Here is a 19052-nt window from a genome sequence, read left to right as displayed (position 1 = left end):
GGCCAACTTGGGAGGAGCCTGGCTCAAAATATGTCTGTGTGAACGCCAAACTATTTTCCTGCTTTTAAACTCCACACGGGCCAGTGCGTATTTTGATTAAAACACTGTCATTGTTTTGATTTGATGACTAAAGCGATGAATTAGGGGGAGTTTGGAGATGTATTATGAGGATAACCAGGCAGGGGTTTATACATTTTCCTAATCCCCTCAGGCTGAAGATAAACACTGAGCACTGTTAAAACTAAGCAGAACTGTATGGAACGTGTGAAGAGGCACATTAGCAAAGACTGCGACAAAGTGCACATATCAGTGCATGTGTGTGTGACGCATTAATGTGTTATGCTTTGTGAAAAGACTGAAGTTTCTTAACTCAAGGTCTACATTAGTACGTCTTTCTTACTGTCTTTTCTACTTGCTCCCTCCTCCTTGATTCTTCTCCCTCGTTCCTGCCACTCACCTTTCTTTTGTCTCCATCATTTCACCCCTCTCATTGAAATACTTATAATTCTCCCCGTCTGGGTTTCTCCACCTGCTGTGCCTCGACCTCTCTATGACTCACTCCATCCACTCCTCCCTCTTCTTTTGCCAATCTCTCCATCTTTATATTCCTTTTCTTTTTCTTTCTCACCCTACTTCTCCACTCTTTTCTTCTGTCTTATTATCCATCCTTGCTCCCTCCCTCCCTCCCTCCCTCCAAATTCTGCCACTGTTCCTCCTCTCACCTCGTATCCCTCCTTTGCTCAACCCCAATTCCCCTCTTCTCTTTCCTTTTTCTCCACCCCATCACTCCCACACTTTGTCTCTGTTTCATCATTTCTTCCCTGTGCCCTCTCATCCCCTTTCTCCCTGCATTGATGACCCTCCTCCCTTCTTTCGCCTTTTCTTTCTCCTCTCCTCCCTCACTCTCCATGCCTTTCTCTCTGTGTCTCCGCGGCCTACAGACGTATTTACCCCCCAGACGACAAGCTGCTGTTGGAGAAGTATGAAAGCCTGCTCTCGGCTGCCTTTCAGACCTTCCTCGCCGGGCGAGCTGCCTCACTTCAAAAGGAAATGAATAATCCTCTGAAACGAATGAAGGCACGTACGTCAGTGGCAGACTGTCACGCACACACACGCACTCACACACACACATCATAGAAACCTGCAGAGACCCACACACAAACATATACACACAATATGCAGACACTTGTGGACATGCGCATGCCAAAGAAAAGAAACACACATGAATTTCTATTAAGATGCTGCCCACAGAGACAGAAAAGGATGCGCAAATAATGCGGAAAGTGTGCCGCAGTCCTTCGTATTTGTTAGAATGTCTGACAGAATGTCCTTCTTCTCCTCTATCTGCCTCGCTTTCCCACTGCCATTCACAACGTCTCTCCACAAATATTTATTGTGCCGTGTACATGAGCTTTTAAAAGCAAATCAAATCCCACACAACAATGTCATTTTTGTTTCTTTGCAGTTAGTCGCTCTTCAGTTTCCTCTCTGTATCTTCTTTCTGTCAAAGTCAGTTGTGAAGAGGCTTCAAAGTTGATTACAGCTGCTGTCTACTTATTTGAATACACTTTTCCGACAGGTTAATTATTTATTTTTTTGACAAAGATTCAGGGATACGCATTCGAACATACAGATGTGAATGCATGCGCACTTTCTTACACAAACTTGTGTGGCCATGTTATAAGATATGTGCATGTTTGTACACGGGTAGAAGTCATTGTATGCATATAAATGCCAAAGCCACTCTGGTATCAGGAGGAATGCAGCTTCAGCTAAACTTTGATGGTAAAGGTATCAAAAGACTTTGAAGAGAAGTTGATTTTCATACCACACAACCTTACGGGAGAGACAGAGAGAATGAAGAATAGAGAGGTATGTGGAGTGTCTAAATGGTGACGAGAGGATGAAAAAAATAGTCATGAAGTAAAAGGATGTTGAGATGCTCATGAGATAGTTGTTTTGTCACTTTTGTTTTTTGTAAAATACTTTTTGAAGTATTGTGACAGACTCCTATTATGAATACACTCTGTGAATCAGGATGACTTGAGTAGAGTACAAAAAATAAGGACAGAACAGAAAGAGGCAATTTTCTGTTTTCAAGTCTGGTTATGTATTCAAAAAGAACAAATCAATGAAACAAAAAGACACAGAAGAAAGCATTGTGGGATATTAAAATACATGCAGGGAAGAACCATTGATGAGAAGGAAAGATGCAGATGAAACACAAAAACTTAACTGCTTTTGGCAACTGAATAGTAATACTGAATACTGAATATGGATATTTCTGACAGAAGTATTGACTTTACAAATTCGTATGAAAGCAGTGTGTGGAGATGTCATATGCAACTATTGCAGCTATTGTAGAAACAAACCTACCTCAACAGCCTCTAGCCCTCCGCAGTTTGTTTTTTCATGAAGTTATTGTGTGTCCTTTCAAGAGCGGAGAATTTTCATAGAGATGTCAATCAAAGATCAGGCTGAGTCGAAACACCAGGCCGAGGTAAGTTTAATTTAGTCAACACGCAGAGATGTGGCTCTCGTTCAAAGCAGGATGGAAGATAATGAGAACAAAGGATGCTCTAGAGTTTGCTATCTAATAACATGATCATGAGTGACAATTGGACAAAGGGACAGAGAGAGAGATACTAATCTTAGCAATTTATAGTAAAGAAAGGATGTCGAATGGATGAATTTGAATTTGATATTCAGCAGAACACAACTAATGCATTTAAAGGGACAGTTCACCTCAAAATCACACAAACATATTTTTCTGCTTACCTGTAGTACATTTTATCCATGTAGATTGTTTTGGTGTGAGTTGCAGAGTATTGGAGATATTGGCTTCTTTTGAATATAATGGAACTAGATGGAACTTGACTTGTGGTGCTCAAAGCAGTGAAAAAAACCCCCTCAAATAAACAATATCTGAAAAAGTCAACAGCTACATCTCTTTCCAGAAACCATGACCTGGTTACTCAAAATAATCCACAGACCTTGTTGTGAGCAGTTTCACGTAGGACGTATTTTCTTTCCTCTGAACTACACCTGCCAACCTGCCTGTATCACTGTGCGGACGGAAGCGTGCATCTACTTGTGGATGAGAGGTTACATTTCAGCTGAGGTGTACAACATTAATGTTTATATCTTGCGCTGTCACAAGCCTCTTGTCCATGATTGATGCATGCTTCCTTCTGATCGGTGATGTGGTTGGCAGGTCTCTGGATTATCTTGAGTAACCGGGTCAGTATTTCTGAAAAGAAACATTGCTGTTGAGTTAAATGTTGTTTTTTGAGTTTTTAAACAATAATTTATTGAGATAAAAATTATTTTACATTTACAACAAAGCTGCAAGAAAGACGATTACAGACCGAAAATAGATTAATTTAATAAATGAAATTAAAATAACACCTCTGCAAAGACTCCAAATCATTTAAAGGAAAAAAATATTCCTTTATAATTCCAAACCTTTTGAAAGCAGTTTTACCGTAAATTTATATTTTAACAACACTCATGCTCTAAGTAGACTCTTAAAAACTTAGAAACAATTACACCCCTGTCCTCTACCCATTTTTTCTTTCCTACTTAAATAAATTGCCAATTTTGCTTTTGATTTCTGGAAAGAGACATTACTCGTTTTTTCAGATGTACTTTTGGCACTACACTGTAAAATCTAATAAGTTGGGTGTACAAAAAAATATGCAAATTCATTGCTAAACTTGAGATTTTCAAGTAAAAATAACAACAACAATACTTATTAATTTTGAGTCTACAGTAGTTGAACTAATTTAATTGTGAGTGCACACTAGTTTTACTAATTTGTGTATTTTAAGTTCACAATAGTTCGACTAATTGTTTGTTGTGAATGCACAAAAGTTCGACTAACTTGTTAACTTGAGTGTGCAAAACTTGTCTTTAAGAGTAAAGTCATACACCAAGAGGCAAAATGATCTGCGCAAGTATGAATGTTGAAAAAAGCAGTGCCACACAGTGGCAGAGGAAGCAGATCCTTCACCGTTCTTTTTGCTTAAAAGATGTCCACTGAAAATGTTCTAAAACAACCCAAAGAAAACTGACCATTCATGATACAATCACTTTTTATATCAGACTGTAAAATAAAAGGGCAAAAGTGGATGCCAAATCTTTCTGATTAATTAATGAACTGATTGTTTTAGCTACACTTCGTTTAGTTTATGACAAAACACTATTGCCTACTTAAAAATTAAATTTTCCCATGAAGTGTGGTGGAGTAGGCTACAAGTGGAAAGTGACAAACAGATAATAGGCTACTCATGTAAAGTGCCTCTAATTTGTGGGATACTTAAGTACAAGAGTAATGTACTTAGTTACATTTTACCACTGAAAAAAAACAACTTCTAAGCACTTGGTTTGTTTAAGTGAACTCAACTCAAGTACACTGAGTTTGGCAGCTTTTTTCGACCCCAAAGTACAAGTAGCTTATTTAAAATGAGTGTTAATAACAAGTTGATAAAGTTAGTATTTACAGTGTATAAGCACCAGTGAGTGTCATTATTTTCAAGAGAAGGCAGACATCTATATGGCCAGTGTCTCCAAAACTCGACAACTCACCCCAAAACACGATCTACATGGATAAATAGCTCTAACAGCAGAAGAAAAATGTGCACATTTTACTTTTTGGTTTGAACTGTCCCTTTAATTCAAAGATTTTTTCATCCTTTTTTAAGATTTACAAACCTATCTACTGTTCAGAAAAAAAAGATTTACTTTTCATGACAGACTTCAGATGGCTTTGTTTGTGCTCCTCTGCTTTGCTTTTGCTTGGACATAATCTAGTCTAACTGCACACATTGAATGGTGGAATTAGTTTGAGTGCTGCTGTTGCCTATTCAAGTTGTTCAAGTTGCCTCTTCAAGTACCAGCACTTGTTTTTCCTTTGTCATCCCCTATTTGCTCTGCCCTCAAAGCACAGCTTCTTTAGACTTCTTACATAATTAGCACTAGCTAATGTTGGTATTAGCTGTCTAGCACTTGACCTTTGGTACGCAGCTGTACTTGCTACATTAATATATTAACTGCACAAGTTGCATCTAGTTATGATAAACTAAAGCCTCTGACTTTGTGCATCAGTCACAGTGCTTTGGCCTTTGATCCCGTTGGATCCATAATTCATCACCTGACGTACAGTGCCTGTTTGGCTAGTTTTTCCTCTTGCAATGGGCCAGAGGTCGGTTGCCAATGTGCCATCAACATATCTGTCAAGTCTGACAGACACTGTGCCCGCAGGACTCATGTTTGCTGCCTTTGTGGCCTTCTCAGGGCCATGAATTGAAAAATGTCATGGATTGTCACACTATCAAAGAAAATAAAACGTGTGTTGTAATCCTAGTGATAACATGCTGATGCACTGCAGAGCTCCCTTCCCAGCTTCATTGCTGCGCTACAGACAAGGCAGCCACGGGTTACACTGCTTTCAGCGGGGTTTGCATCACCCTTCTCCCCACTTCCATTACAGTTAGGTTGACAGGTATGCATCACATTGTTAGTTCTGTTGTTAGTGATCTGTTTTCCCGCCTGCACAGCTGATGTTTTCCCATTCCTCCATTTTTCTCCCATGAATACTGAAAGTAAAAAATAAGAAAAATTGTTTACCAGGTGCATGCTCACCTGGCCTGTAGCGCTCTGCCACTAACATAAAATATCACAAGTACACAGACTGAAAGTATTGACAGGGAGCACATCACAGTCGGTCTGTCTGTAAGTGCTGTAAATGTACATTAAAGGTCCACTGTGTAATATTTACAGGGATTTATTAGCAGTATATGGCAGGGATTGAATATAATATTCCTAAGTATGTTTTCATTAGTGTATAATCAACTGGAAATAGTTGTGTTGTTGTTACCTCAGAATAAGCCATTTTATCTACAGAGGGCTTCAAAATTTCAGTGAGAAATATTTGAAGCACAAATATTTGGAGCTGTAATGGTGGGGGTCATTGTTGTCTTGGAGTCATTTACTCTACGTACTTTATTACTTTATTATTATTGTAATTATGAGTGTAATGACGCATGAGATAGACACGAGACAACCACTGTCTATTCCATCCCTGCCTTCAAAGTCTAAAAAGTCAACTTGACGAACAAGTGAGTAAGTGTTGAGTAGCTGCTAGCATGCAGGGAGGGACAGGCTCATGCTCATCATAGCCTTGTGCTCCTGGGACTAGGTTTGTGCATGTGGAGTAGATATGCTCCCTCGCGAGGATGCTTTTCCACTTGCTAATACTTTTCTGTGTGCTTGTGTCATATGCACACACCTGTTTTTTATGAGCCATATCCATTTCTCTCTCTTCATCAGTCTTTTGCCTCTTTTTTGGTGGAGCTGATGCAACATCTCCTTCCTCTCTTTAAAGAAAAACAAAAACAAAAGAACAACCAAGCATTTGAATACTGATTTGAATGGTGATTACAATGACAACAGTAGAAGATTCAAAGCATTTGGGTCTTGGTGAGGTGTCTCAAAATTTACTTCAAGTAATAGACAATAAACAGGAAAATAGAAAAAAAATACACCAAAGAATTGCTGATTATGTTGCACATCAGGCAAAAATAATCACTGATGCAAAGCACCTGAAAGCAGCACCTGCCCTGCAGCTCCAGTCCAACCATCGCCACCTAGAGGCAAAAAAGTAGCAGCAGCAGTTCAGAACTGCAGATTTGCACCATCTTAAGGCAACCAAAGCAAAGAGTATTACAGCTTACAGCTGATAGTTGTTATGTAAGAGTCCTTTAGAACCTGGAACATGTTGTATTTTCTGCTAAACAGTTTGTGTGGTCTATCCTCTCTACACCAAGATGATCTTCATTGCTCTGAAAAAAAATGAGGAGGGTCCTGACCAGGTTTTATTCGTCTAAAGAAATAAGCCTACTCTAAGAAGTTTTCTGCTGGCTCAGGGGTATGCTTTTTTTCTTACCATGGAGGAAATAAATTCCTAAACCAGTGGAAAGCGTCTTCTGACTACATTACCACAGAAATGGACGAGACAGGGTCATCTGTCAAACAGCCAAGAAATATGGAGTCAGAGAAGGGCATAGTAGAAGCTGCCAGCAATAGAAAAAAAATGACTGCGTTTTCAACAAAAATGGATAAAAATACAACATGAGCCTGCTCTGAAGACCTCTGGAAAGAACTACACACTTCTCTCCTTTGGTGCCAAAAAAAGTACTTTGTTTGGAATATGAGCTGACATGTACAGACATCATTGGCGATAGCAAGGTACTGTAATAGGCAGCTACATATTATGCGGGCTGACACACAAGGAGGGTATAAAGTATTTAATTCCTAAAGTGATCGTAAAAAAACATCATCTGAGCAAGTTTGGAAATACTTATTAGTGCCAGCGCAGCCAGTGATTGCTAAATAGAAGCTCTCTCCAATCTATGGAGCTACATCACTTGATGTAGACTCATAAACACTTTTACTTAAGAGAAAGTAAATAGCTTTCAGCTCATGTGTAATTTCTCTATACGTGTCAAGTTTGGTTTTCTCCCATGCTGTAAAACATGTCAAAACATCCATGTAATCTGCTTTGGTGCAATTTAGCAAGGTAATGGGCCTCCAGTGGTTTTAAAACCACTGTGGGAGGGGAAGCCTTCACCTCATGAAAGGTTATTGAGTTGGCAGACTTTTACTTTAGTAAAAATGCTTCTAATTTCTAAATAAAGTCTTTAAAGCAAGGCAAAGTACTGTTTTCTTACGACTTTTAATGATCACATTAAATAAACATAAAAATGTCTCATTTCGGTTGTTAGCTCCTCAGGACCACTTATACAAGCCATTTAGTCTATAACATGTTACAGCATCCTATCCCACCCTAATGAATGACTGCACACAATGTGGTAGTTTTTTTCAAATAGTACTGGCAGGCAGCTGCAATGTCAGGGATGAACGCTGTAGAAGACAGCTGGCACACTAATTTTCAACACATAGTCCACATTACTGAATACTGCATTTATGAAATATTTAAATATCCATATAGATAATGTGGGTTTTGAATTGATACAGCCAATTAACTCACACAGTAATGACCTGTTAAAGGTCCAGCGTGGAAGATTTACAGGGATTTATGGCAGAATGTGGCAGAAATGGAATATAATATTCATAAGTATGTTTTCATAAGTGTATAATCACCTAAGAATGAGAATCATTGTGTTTTTCTTTCCTTAAAAAGAGCAGTTTATTTACAGAGGGTGCGGATCCTCTTCCACAAGGTCGTGTTTAGAAGACAACACTTCATTTGCCAAAACTCTTGCGCATGCACACTTCAGCACGATTCAGCGAGGTAGTGCTAGATTAAGCAATGGCAGATATAGCGGAAGACACTCCTGGAGCCACTTCTAAATATTCTTGTCTACTATTAAATACTTAACTCTAAACACTTAACATGTTGTTAGACTGTACATAAAGACAAAATAAGCAATAGTTGGCTATATGACTATAAAAACAAACTAAAGAGAACAATAACAGAAATCAGTTGTAGACAGTCCTGAAGTGACAAATCAAGCTGTTGAAGGCTACTTGGCTATTTATCATTTTACAATACTGATTATATAATGAGATGCTAGCTGTACTCCTACTACTACTTCTAAACAGAAATTATGAAATTAATAAATTCAGAAAGCCTGACAGAAAGGCATGCACAATGACAAAACAGCATGTACATATCTCAAAAGAGTTTTGCAAATCTAGGGTTCCCTTCTAGACACAACCTTTCCATAGGCGCTGCCATGTTGCTCCTCCATGTTTCTATAGTAGCCCAAAATGGGCAAACAAAACAGTAGCTCTTGAGGCACTTTGGGTTTTTGGCAAATTTCACGGCTACTATAGTTTCTCCTACATGTGTGATAGGGGTCAGTGAGATGACGTGTTTACAAGCTGCAAGCTCACTGCTAGATGCCGCTAAATCCTATACAACCCTACACACTCGTCCTTTAACTCTGCTTGTAATATTTTTTATTTCTTTTACTGGTCATTTTAAAATATGAGGTCACAGTAGAGAATTTACAAGTTTACACTCCTACATGTGACACAAACCTCAAGTGTCGTGAGGTATATTAACTAAAAACAAAACTAAACTAAAAAGGCACCCAACAAAAAATGTCTGCGCCCATGCATGCATAACTTTAAGACAGAGGTACAAAGACTTCCAGAAATGGAAATATGCCACTGTGCACATACAGTATGTACACACATGCACATATTCATGCACACATTAACACAGTGAACCAGGGGCACAGTGACCTTTCCACGGACCCCAAAAAGCAGCTTGATGGCAAATCTGAGAGAAAACAATCACTTTTCATCTGTGTTTGAGCGGCAAGTGGGAGCTTTTTAGGTCCCAGACATGAAGCAACATTAATCACCTTTGCCTGCATTTCAGCTACGGCCAAATGGCCAAGGCCCCAGCATTTTGGCGGTGGCCGTGACGCCGCCTTTTCCAAATCCAGCCTCTATAACCGCTGCCAAATAGCAATGCTATGTTCAGCCAGGGCCTTTTTTTCTAACCCCCAGATAAGGCACATATGCCTGTGAAGTCAAACTTTTTCTTATTTTCTCACACCTCATTTTGACTTCAAAGTAATTAGAGATCTGAAACATCAAAGAAGTTTAATTATTCTTTATCAGTGTATCATCAAGATTTAACTACTCTATTAGACTTTGCTTACACTGCACGCTCCTTGTGTAACAAAAAGTCACCACTTTTGGCTGATCTACCTTGTGTTTTCCGTTGCGTTGTGTTGGTGTGTAGGAGGAAGACATCTTGGACCTGCTGGAGCAGTGTGAACTGGACGACGAGAAGCTGATGGGCAAATCCTCCAGGCAACGAGGCCCTAAGGTGGGTGAGAGTAGAAACCCAGAGAGAGGAGGGGGAATAAGGGCCACATGCCTCAAGGGGCCTAAGAAAAAGTGCATAGGAGAGTGTCAGAGAGAGAGTGAATGGGTGAGGGAAGGGGGAGGCAGGTAGGCAGATGCCTGGAGCTAACGCCCACAGAAAGCACATAGGACGTGATTCAGAAAAATAAAGAGGGGGGTAGCGGGTTAGGCGAGAAAGAAAAGAATCAGAAAGAGACCCAAAGAAAAGACCCAACTCCCCTAGGGGACAGCTGTCAGGCTGTCTCTCTCGGTCTCTCCGTGCTATCTTTCTTTCTGTCTATCTCCCTCTCTTTCTTTCTCTCTCTCTGTCACATACACCTATACGCCCCCTCGATTTCCCACGACAGCACATTACTCCCTCCATCACCTTGCTTCACTCCCCTCCCTTCACCTCTCCATCCCTTTTTCTCTCCTTGCACATCTACATCCATCCCTCACTCGAGGGCTAAATTGGCTGGAACACTCAAAGAGTATGTTAGGGACTCGACAGGGCAGTTCAGCGCTGCATTAGAGGGGCCTTAGCTGGAATGAGGACTTGTTCAGACGCAATCACTGTTGTCCAAATTAATTTGGACCCCGTCAGTTTCGATGTTGCTGAGCGTGCGGCGAGAGACATTGAGAGCAGGGGGAAAGAAAGAGCTGTGACGGATAGATTCACTCCTCGGGGTGCAGTGCTCACAAGCCATCTGGTGAAACTGAACCAACGAGTGTGCGAAAGCTAGAAGAGAGGAGTGAGGCAAAGGGATTAGAGACAGGATTTCGAGGGAAGGAAGCGCTGCTATGGTTTGTCATCACTGAGGAAATGTTCAGACGGAGAGGACCAGAGGTAGAAAGCAAGGAAGTGAAATGGTGGCAGGAGGCAGAGCTAGCAAGTGTCTTCTCTTTTTCCTAATTTAGTTGTTTATTTTATTGTTTCAGTCTTTTTGACTCTACCAAGGGTGCTCCAATCAGGATTTTTGTGGCAGATCACAATCACTGGTCTCTAGAAGCACTACTGGACAACACAGATCACATATTCTATTCTTTTGTTTTTGAGTAGACGTATAAAACAACTTCAACATTTTCACTGAGGTACTTAGGGACTGACTTTTGTACTAGAGTATGGCTTAACTTACTGATAACAATTTGATTTTTTATATAGAAGTTTAAAAATGTGCCTGTGTAGAAATGAATGGGATATTTTTGTGATTTTAGCATTTAAATATTGGGATAAGTAGGAAGGAGAAAAGCAAACCAACACTGGAGAGGTGCTGACCATGAAAAAATACAGGTGTGGAAGAAAACAGTTGCACACTTGTAACCACGAGGCAAAAAAGTTTTTTTCAGCCCCGTGCTCTCAGGGGTTTTACTGTTATAGCCTTAATTAATGCTGCAGCATTTTGGATTTTTTTCGTATGTCAGGGTTTTCAGTGGTCAGTTTGCGATCAGACGGTCTTTTTGGCTACAAACAAGCAGATGAAAGGTTTGGATATTAATTCAAGTTGTACTCAGTACTCAATTATGATTTTAAAAGTAGTCAAGTAGATTACATAGTAAAATGCATAAGAGTTGTTTTTGCCAACTCTTTTACAATTAAAGTACCTAGCACTAGCTCTAGAAAAGACTTTTTAGACATAAATCAGTCAATTAAATGTGCATTTACACTTAATGTGGTCACACATGGTTCGTCGACCATCTCCAGAGGTGGTTTAGCTGATTGGATCACAATCCATCTACAAGGCGTCTTGGGATACACCTTTTTTTTCTATGTGGTCAAGCACTACACAGTGGCAACCTGATTACCCAAAACACATTTTAATTCAAGGTTTAAAAGGGGTAAGTGATAGCTTTCAGAGATTTACTCGACAAACAGAAAATCTACCCACATTTAACACTTAAATGTGGGTGGAACACAAATCAAACTATTTAGAACAAATATTAGCCAATAACCTTTGGTGGCCGATCAATTGGAGCACATTTTACTCCAACCTTTCTAATTATGCTGTGCACCTCATCACATTTATTCCTCGTGGTGTCGGCCTCTTCCATCACCTTTCTCCTCAGCTCTCCATTTAGCTTGATTTCATCCAATCACTCTCACTCTGTCTGCACTCTCCCCCCTCATCTGTTCAGTGTCTGGCCTTCTCTCTTTGCCGAGCTCTCCACTGTTTATCCTCTGTCTGTTCCCATCTCCTTTTCTCTCCACACTCTTATGGTCAGTGTCCTTTTCTCTGTCTCCCTGTTCATTTCCGTTCTCCTCGTCTATTCAATGCCTCCTCTCTTTTTCTCTCTACTGTCATACTCAAGACTCACCTTGTCCTCCTCTTTATTTCTCTCCCCATCAATCTGATGTTCCCATCTTCCCTTTTATTTTCCTCTCATGTATTTAATCTCTCTCTGTCTCTGTCCTCCTCTATCACTCACCCACACAGCTACCCAGCGGTGACTGTGTAAGCCCTGTGATCACTTCCTGCCCATTAATTTGGGTGGTCTGACAGTGCTGCCCGAGCTAACCGTTGAATAACAGATGTATAAATGCTTTATTAATGCTATCAGTGTGTCCCCTTCCAGGATGTAAAAGAGACACTCAAGTTAATGAGCTCCTACTTTGAAAATGTGTTTGTGTTTTAGGGATGAAGCAGATGTACTTAGCTGAGATTAAAAAGTTTTGATTATTATCTTACAAAATTTGGGATAAAAAAATACTAATGATGAGGGTGATGACAAAAAACTATAAACACCAACACTTTTGTTTTTGCTCTCATTTTTCATGAGTTGAAATAAGATCCAATACATTTTCAAAGCACACAAAAGGCTTATTTTTCTCAAATTTTGCACAAATTTGTTTAAATCCTAAATAGAGAACACTCATTCTATTTCCAAGATAATCCATCCACTTGACAGGTTTGGCATATTAAGATACTGATTAAAAAGCATTATTATTTCACAGGTGTGACTGGAAACATCACACACTCTATAATGTGCAGTTTTATCTCAAAGCACAATGCCACAAATCAGCCACAAGTTTGGAGGGAGAATGCAATTGGCATGCTGACTGCAGGAATGTCGACCAAAGCTGTATGTGGCCATACCATACCTACCATAGGCAGTCACCCAATGTCTTTTCCAAGAAGTCAGCCGTACATCCAAACCATGACAGCCCAGTCCCTCCACATCCTGCTTCTTCACCAGCTGATGCAACACTTGGTTTGCAAAACCAAAGAATTTCTGCACAAACTGTCAGAAGCTCATTCGAGTGCTTGTTGTCCTCACTGGGGCCTTGACCTTGACCTTGACCTTGCTGAACTTTGATGCCGTCTGGCACTTTGGTGAAGTGTTCTGAATCCCAGTTTTTTTTCCCAGTGTGTATGACATTGTGTGGGTGAGCTGTTTGCTAGTGTTGTGAACAGAGTGCCCCATCGGGGCATGAGTTACGGACAGTGAAAACAGTTAATAGCAATTTGAATGCACAGAGATATGGTGATGATATCCTGAGGCCCGCTGTCGTGCCAGCCACCTGCCTCCATCACCTCATGTTGCAGCATAATAATGTACATCCCCACATTGCAGGAAGCTGTACACAATTCCTGGAATGCATAAAACATCCCAGTTTTTCCATGGCCTGCATTCTCACCAGACATGTCAGCTATTGATCATGTTTGTGATGCTCTGGATCGGAATGTATGACACCGTGTTCAAAGTCCTGCCAATATTAAACAACTTTGAACAGCCACTGAAGAGGAGTGGGCCAACATCCCACAGGCCACAATCAACAACCTGGTCAACCCTAACCAAAGGAGATGCATTGCAATTCATGAGGCAAATGGTGGACCAGATAATGAGTAGTTTTCAGTGCCTAATAATTGTCATTTTTAAAATAAAGCTGCACATTTTAGAGTGGCCTTTTACTGTGGCCAGTCCAAGGCACACCAGTGCAATAATCAGGCCGTTTAATCAGCATCTCCATATGCCACATCAATCAGGTAAATGGATTATCTTGGCAAAGGAGAAGTGCTCACTAACACAGATTTTAATAAATTTGTGAACAAAAGAGAGCAAAATAAACCTTTTGGTTACACAGAAAACGATCTGAGATAGAAGTACTTCAACCCATGAAAAATGGAAGCAAAAACAAAAGTATATTTAACATTTATATTTTTGTACACACATTTTGAATTTCACAATTCAAGAGTCACCATTGCACTTACATGACACAAGTCTTACTTACTTCATTTTAGTAGAAATACAACAGTAGGTTTATGTATGACAAGAGCAGTATCGTGTACACAGGCCCTCAGATATGTATAACATTAGATATCTGAATAAACTTTTACTTTGAATTTAACCTTTACACATTCAATCACATCCAATTAGTTCAAAGCATGAAGCAGCTCATGTTCCTTTTCATAGTTAACAACAAGGCTTATAAAGGAGTGCATGTGTAATTGTGTATCTGTGCATAATGAGACTTCAGGCAAACATACACACATGTGGGCTAGTTGTGTCACCTCCAGGTCTCCCAGTGACAGATGGTAATGGGCTGAGGGTGAGGGGAGGCTGAGCGAGGTTGACAACATCTCAGTGTCTTTATGTATAAGAGTGTGTGTGTTTATTCTTGTACTTATGTCCTTGTGAGAGGCTGTTTGACTTTTAGACCTTTGGAAGGAGGACATTTTTCCAAAATGAGGTAATTTTAGACAGTTTAGGGTTAGGAAGTGAATGCAGGGAGTGGAAGGTCCCATGAGGATAAAGAAGAAGAAGGGAAAAAGCAAACGTGTATTTTCACGTCTGTTTCGTCCGTGTATCTGTCTACTATCTATGGGTGCACATTCTGCTCTTAATTATGTGTTTGTCTTATGTTTGTGTTTGTGTTTGTCTCTGCCAGCCCTTGACTGCCATGCCAGAAAGTAGTCAGACGCCGAGACGTCAACGCCCTGACTACCTGGCTGACTTCACCAGTGGTAGCAGCGCCGATAATTCCTGCTCCTCCTCGGACGAAGAAGAGGAGGAGAGGAGGAAAGCAGGAGGAGGAGGAGGAGGAATAGGAGGAGGAGGAAGAAGTGGAGAGAAGAGGGAGAAGAAAGTTTCCTACGACCTTGGGGAGAGCAAGGAGAAGAACTTGGCGGAGCGCTCAGGTAAAGCAGCAGGATGTATAAAAGTATGTCTTTATTAGGAAGCCAGAGCGTTGGGGTTTGACAGGGACCTTGTGTCCTGCGCTCTTTCTTCTTTCTCACTTGCTTTTGTGTTTACTTTGTTGTTTGCTTGCTTGCTTTCACCTCATTTTGCTTGTTCTCGCTTCCCCCTGCCCTCTTTTATGGTTTCTCACTTTTTAAGTTTAATTAGCTTATTTGTTAAACCCCTCACCTTGTTTTCCAATCAATGGTGTCAGTGTGACACCTACACATTTTTAGGATTTCTGTTCTTGCATTTTTGTCTCCATTTACATTTTATCTGACTTGGACAGAGAACAGACAGGAGAGATAGCCAGTGTGAATGTACTGTATTTAATGATGCAATAAGGAAATTGGAATTGATCCTGTGATGCTCCAAGTACATGACATACACTCCACTCTGATACACTTTCCACACTTATACAGTTTGAAAAATATTCATAGTTGTTACAGAATATATTTCCATATACATGCACATGCACACACACTTTAAAATATTAATGCTGAGAGTTTTGAGTTTTGCTTTGATCAGTACCTACCTTGCATGCACGTACACACTCTCCAGCAGCAGCGTGGGACAGCTTGTGATGGTGTGAGCCAGCAGGTACTACATAGTCTTAATTTCGGGGACTTAAAATTTCCATCATAGTTTTCACCAACAGCATTTTTTTTCACAAAAACCAATAACTAAATAAAAAGTAATTGATGATGACAAAAACTATGACAAAATCTATTGATACTTTTGACAGCAAATAAAAATGAGACAAAAATCTTGGCAAGAGATCAGCAGAATATGATATGACTTTGGCTGCCAGCTCCCTCCTTCAGAGCTCTTCAGAGCTGCTGTCTCGGTGTGAGCGTCCTTCTGCTCTCCGTGGTCCTCACCTGACATTTTCGCTGAATATTTTCAGCTTGCACTTTCAGCTTGCGCTTAATACAGTAGTGCCAACAAAATTAAATTAAACTACAGTGATTTCAGTTCAATTTATTCAATTTAAATTTAAATATTCATAGAAATATCACATGGGCATCATGCAGAGCAGGTCTATAATACATCATATATTAAAATTTCAGAATGTACGTTTAAAAATGTACATTTAGTGTAAAATTTTATGATATTTACATGTTGCTGACTAAAACTACAATTCAGATGGGTAAAATATGACTGAAACTAAATGCCATTTTAGTCAAAAGACTACAAGTACAACTACATAATACTGGTGCTACATTACAGATGTTCAGCAGCCTGCCAGTAGTTATATACTTAATTGATGTGATGGAATGGTAGTAGATCCTTGGATTTTAATTCAAGTGTAAACAGGGTGATCATAGTCTGTGACCTGTGGGAGGCTCTTTGTCTCTAAGTTCCTAAATAAAGGAGAGTCTTAGCTTCACACACGATCTAGATACACACACAGACACACATGCCAAAGCACTGAAAGGCACTTGAGGGAAGAAAAGTGTCCTGAGCAGTACAGTTTGAGTGAATGGAAAGTGAAGAGAAGATGGAATTTGATTGAAAGAGAAAAGGAGAAGAAAAAAGACCTCTTTGGTTGTTTACCTTGAAAACACCTTGAGTTTAATGCTGAAATATTTCCTGTTTATAGTGAGAGTGATAAGTGTCAAGCATTCTCACAGATTCACATAAGTCACATACATCAACTCACTTTCAGCTCTCTGAAGTGAGAAAGAGGGCACCCTTCACAGCGGCCGACCTTGGAAAGAAAAAATTCTCCGGCTGCATTGTGGGCCGCCGGTTTTACTGCTCAATAGAGAGGACCCTTGCATGAGCTCATTCCATTTGTCACAAAAAAGGGACAAAACCATGAAAAAGCTCAACTTTTGGACTCCCTATTTGTGTGTGTGTGTGTGTGTGTGTGTGTGTGTGTGTGTGTGTGTGTGTGTGTGTGTGTGTGTGTGTGTGTGTGTGTGTGTATGCGTGTGTGCAGAGAGAGGGACAGCAACCCTGCCAAGCCCTACTCCATACCAAGCCACCAAAGAGCTGCTCGGACTAAGCCCCATAATGCTCTCATTTGGCATTGGCCAAACCTCGGAAGGTTCAGCAGGCACACACGCACACACATACACAGACTGACACATATAATCATTTGTGTGCACACTTGATGTCAGACACACACACACTGCACAAATAGAAAACACACTAATACACTGGCTGGTAGACAAACTGGAGGAGAGTCAAGGGTGATGGAGAGTGTCACTGTGGGTTTTCAGCTTCATTTTCTGTGTATTTGTGTGTGTTTTTCTACCATGTGTGTGTCTATGTGTGTGTGAGACTGCTCTTTAATCCATCCCCAAACCAGACAGGACTACTGTTTAGTTTCTGGTTTTGACTACACATGCTGCGGCCGTTAATAACATACACACACTGGGCCACTGGGCCAGTGTGCCAGAGTGTGCAGCAATGGGAGTTTTAATGCCAGACTTCATCTCTAAAGCCACCCGGCAACGGTTGGAAAGCAGAGAGGAGAGCTTGACAGTGACTGGGGCGCTGAGACAGGATCAGGGAAGAAAAGAAATTGAAGTGTGACAGTAAGTCAGTGTTCCTCCTCCTCCCGCTCACCTCCCCTCTTCCTCTCTTCTGTTTCTCTGCAGGTCGCATGCACTGGAAACCTCCAATCAAGCCTCTCAAAACCAGCCCCGCCCCCTCCGCTTCCCCAACTCTTTCCGGTCCAATCAGGCGCTCCATCTCCTGCCCTCGCTCAATTGCCTCCCTCTCGTCGCCCAGTGAGGTGCGGGCGCTGTCCAGCCGACCCTCTCCTACGGTTCCCGTGGCCACTCCTCTCGTCAGGCCGAGCTCTGCCACGCTGCGCTCTCACTCGCTGAGTCGCAGCGGCTCCGCCCACCGCGTGCCTCACAGCAACAGCCTGGGGACCATCCACTCCCACATAGTAAGAGCACACACACAACTCTTTACAATTCAGAGTGTGTCAGAAGAGATGTCAGTCACAGAGGCAGAGAGAGTATGCTAAATTCATTTTCAATAGTCAAGCTGTCATATTGCTCAACGTGGCAATCCTCTGCTGATCCACTACTCCAACTAGGTTTAAAGTAAACAATCAAGAATTACTTTCCAATTCTATTTCACCAAATGCACAAATTTACTTTGTCTGCCATCGGAGCTTTTACCTTTCCCCTTTGCTTTTCTCCTCCTGTGGCGTATATTGTATTGAATCTCTTATGCAGCTCCTTCAATACTCTATAGGCCTACTGTAGCCCACCACAATGATCTTCTATTATGTTGCCATCTGTTGCTTTCTGCCTGCCTCTTCCATTCCCCTTCCTTCTTTACAAGTACTCCGGTAACCTTTGGATACAGTGGAACAAAATGAAATGGAGCAGAATAGTTTTAACACTGAGAATAGAACTAGGTGCAAAACCTTTATATTGAAAAAGGCCATAGAGTGCACCAGTTGTATGCTTGTATTCTGACACACATGTATACAAAATGACAATTTCCCTTTTTTTCTTTTTTTTCCTTCTCATTTTTTTTTTACCCTCTTGCATTCCCTGTGGGATTCACACACGTGTGGATAAGCTGGCACAGAAAACCTCAGATTGAATATAAGTTCACCAGAGAGTGCAGTGCAATAAGAAATGGTATTTTGAAGAGGTTATTTTTATACAAAGCATGAAGCATGTTACTGATACTGCTCTGTGCTAAATGCTATGTAAAAAAAAATAATGATCTGTGACTACAACAAGTGGCAGCAAGATCATAAATTAATGAGCCTGTGAAATTAATATGCCCCCAATAATTTCAAATAATAATGACTAATAAACACAATACAGTAATAAAACATGACACCCTGCCAGCTCACTCTTTTCTAGAATTCATTTTCCAGGACTTTTCCAGTGATGATCTAGCTCAGGGACTCCCTAACTTTTCTATGGCAGGGCCCCCGGCACAGCATTAGCTTATGGTTGGGTCCCCCACTGCTTTAAAAAACATGTCTACAATACTTTGACAAATAGTGA

General features: G+C 40.7%; 1 protein-coding gene across 4 annotated transcripts in view; it reads left to right on the top strand.

The window, feature by feature from the left end:
* Positions 1-19052, top strand: part of ttll7 (tubulin tyrosine ligase-like family, member 7) — a 105356-nt gene that overhangs the window by 59732 nt on the left and 26572 nt on the right. For all 4 annotated transcript variants that reach the window (XM_084723339.1, XM_084723340.1, XM_084723342.1 and 1 more), the window contains exons 13-16: positions 942-1077; positions 9782-9868; positions 14771-15020; positions 17670-17965. In XM_084723339.1, the coding sequence (XP_084579465.1) occupies positions 942-1077; positions 9782-9868; positions 14771-15020; positions 17670-17965 (769 nt within the window). The remainder of the gene's footprint in view (positions 1-941; positions 1078-9781; positions 9869-14770; positions 15021-17669; positions 17966-19052) is intronic.

Source organism: Lutjanus erythropterus, chromosome 7, assembly GCF_056507025.1.
Source record: "Lutjanus erythropterus isolate fLutEry1 chromosome 7, fLutEry1.hap2, whole genome shotgun sequence".
NCBI lineage: Eukaryota > Metazoa > Chordata > Actinopteri > Lutjaniformes > Lutjanidae > Lutjanus > Lutjanus erythropterus.
This window is presented reverse-complemented; position numbering and strand designations above follow the sequence as displayed.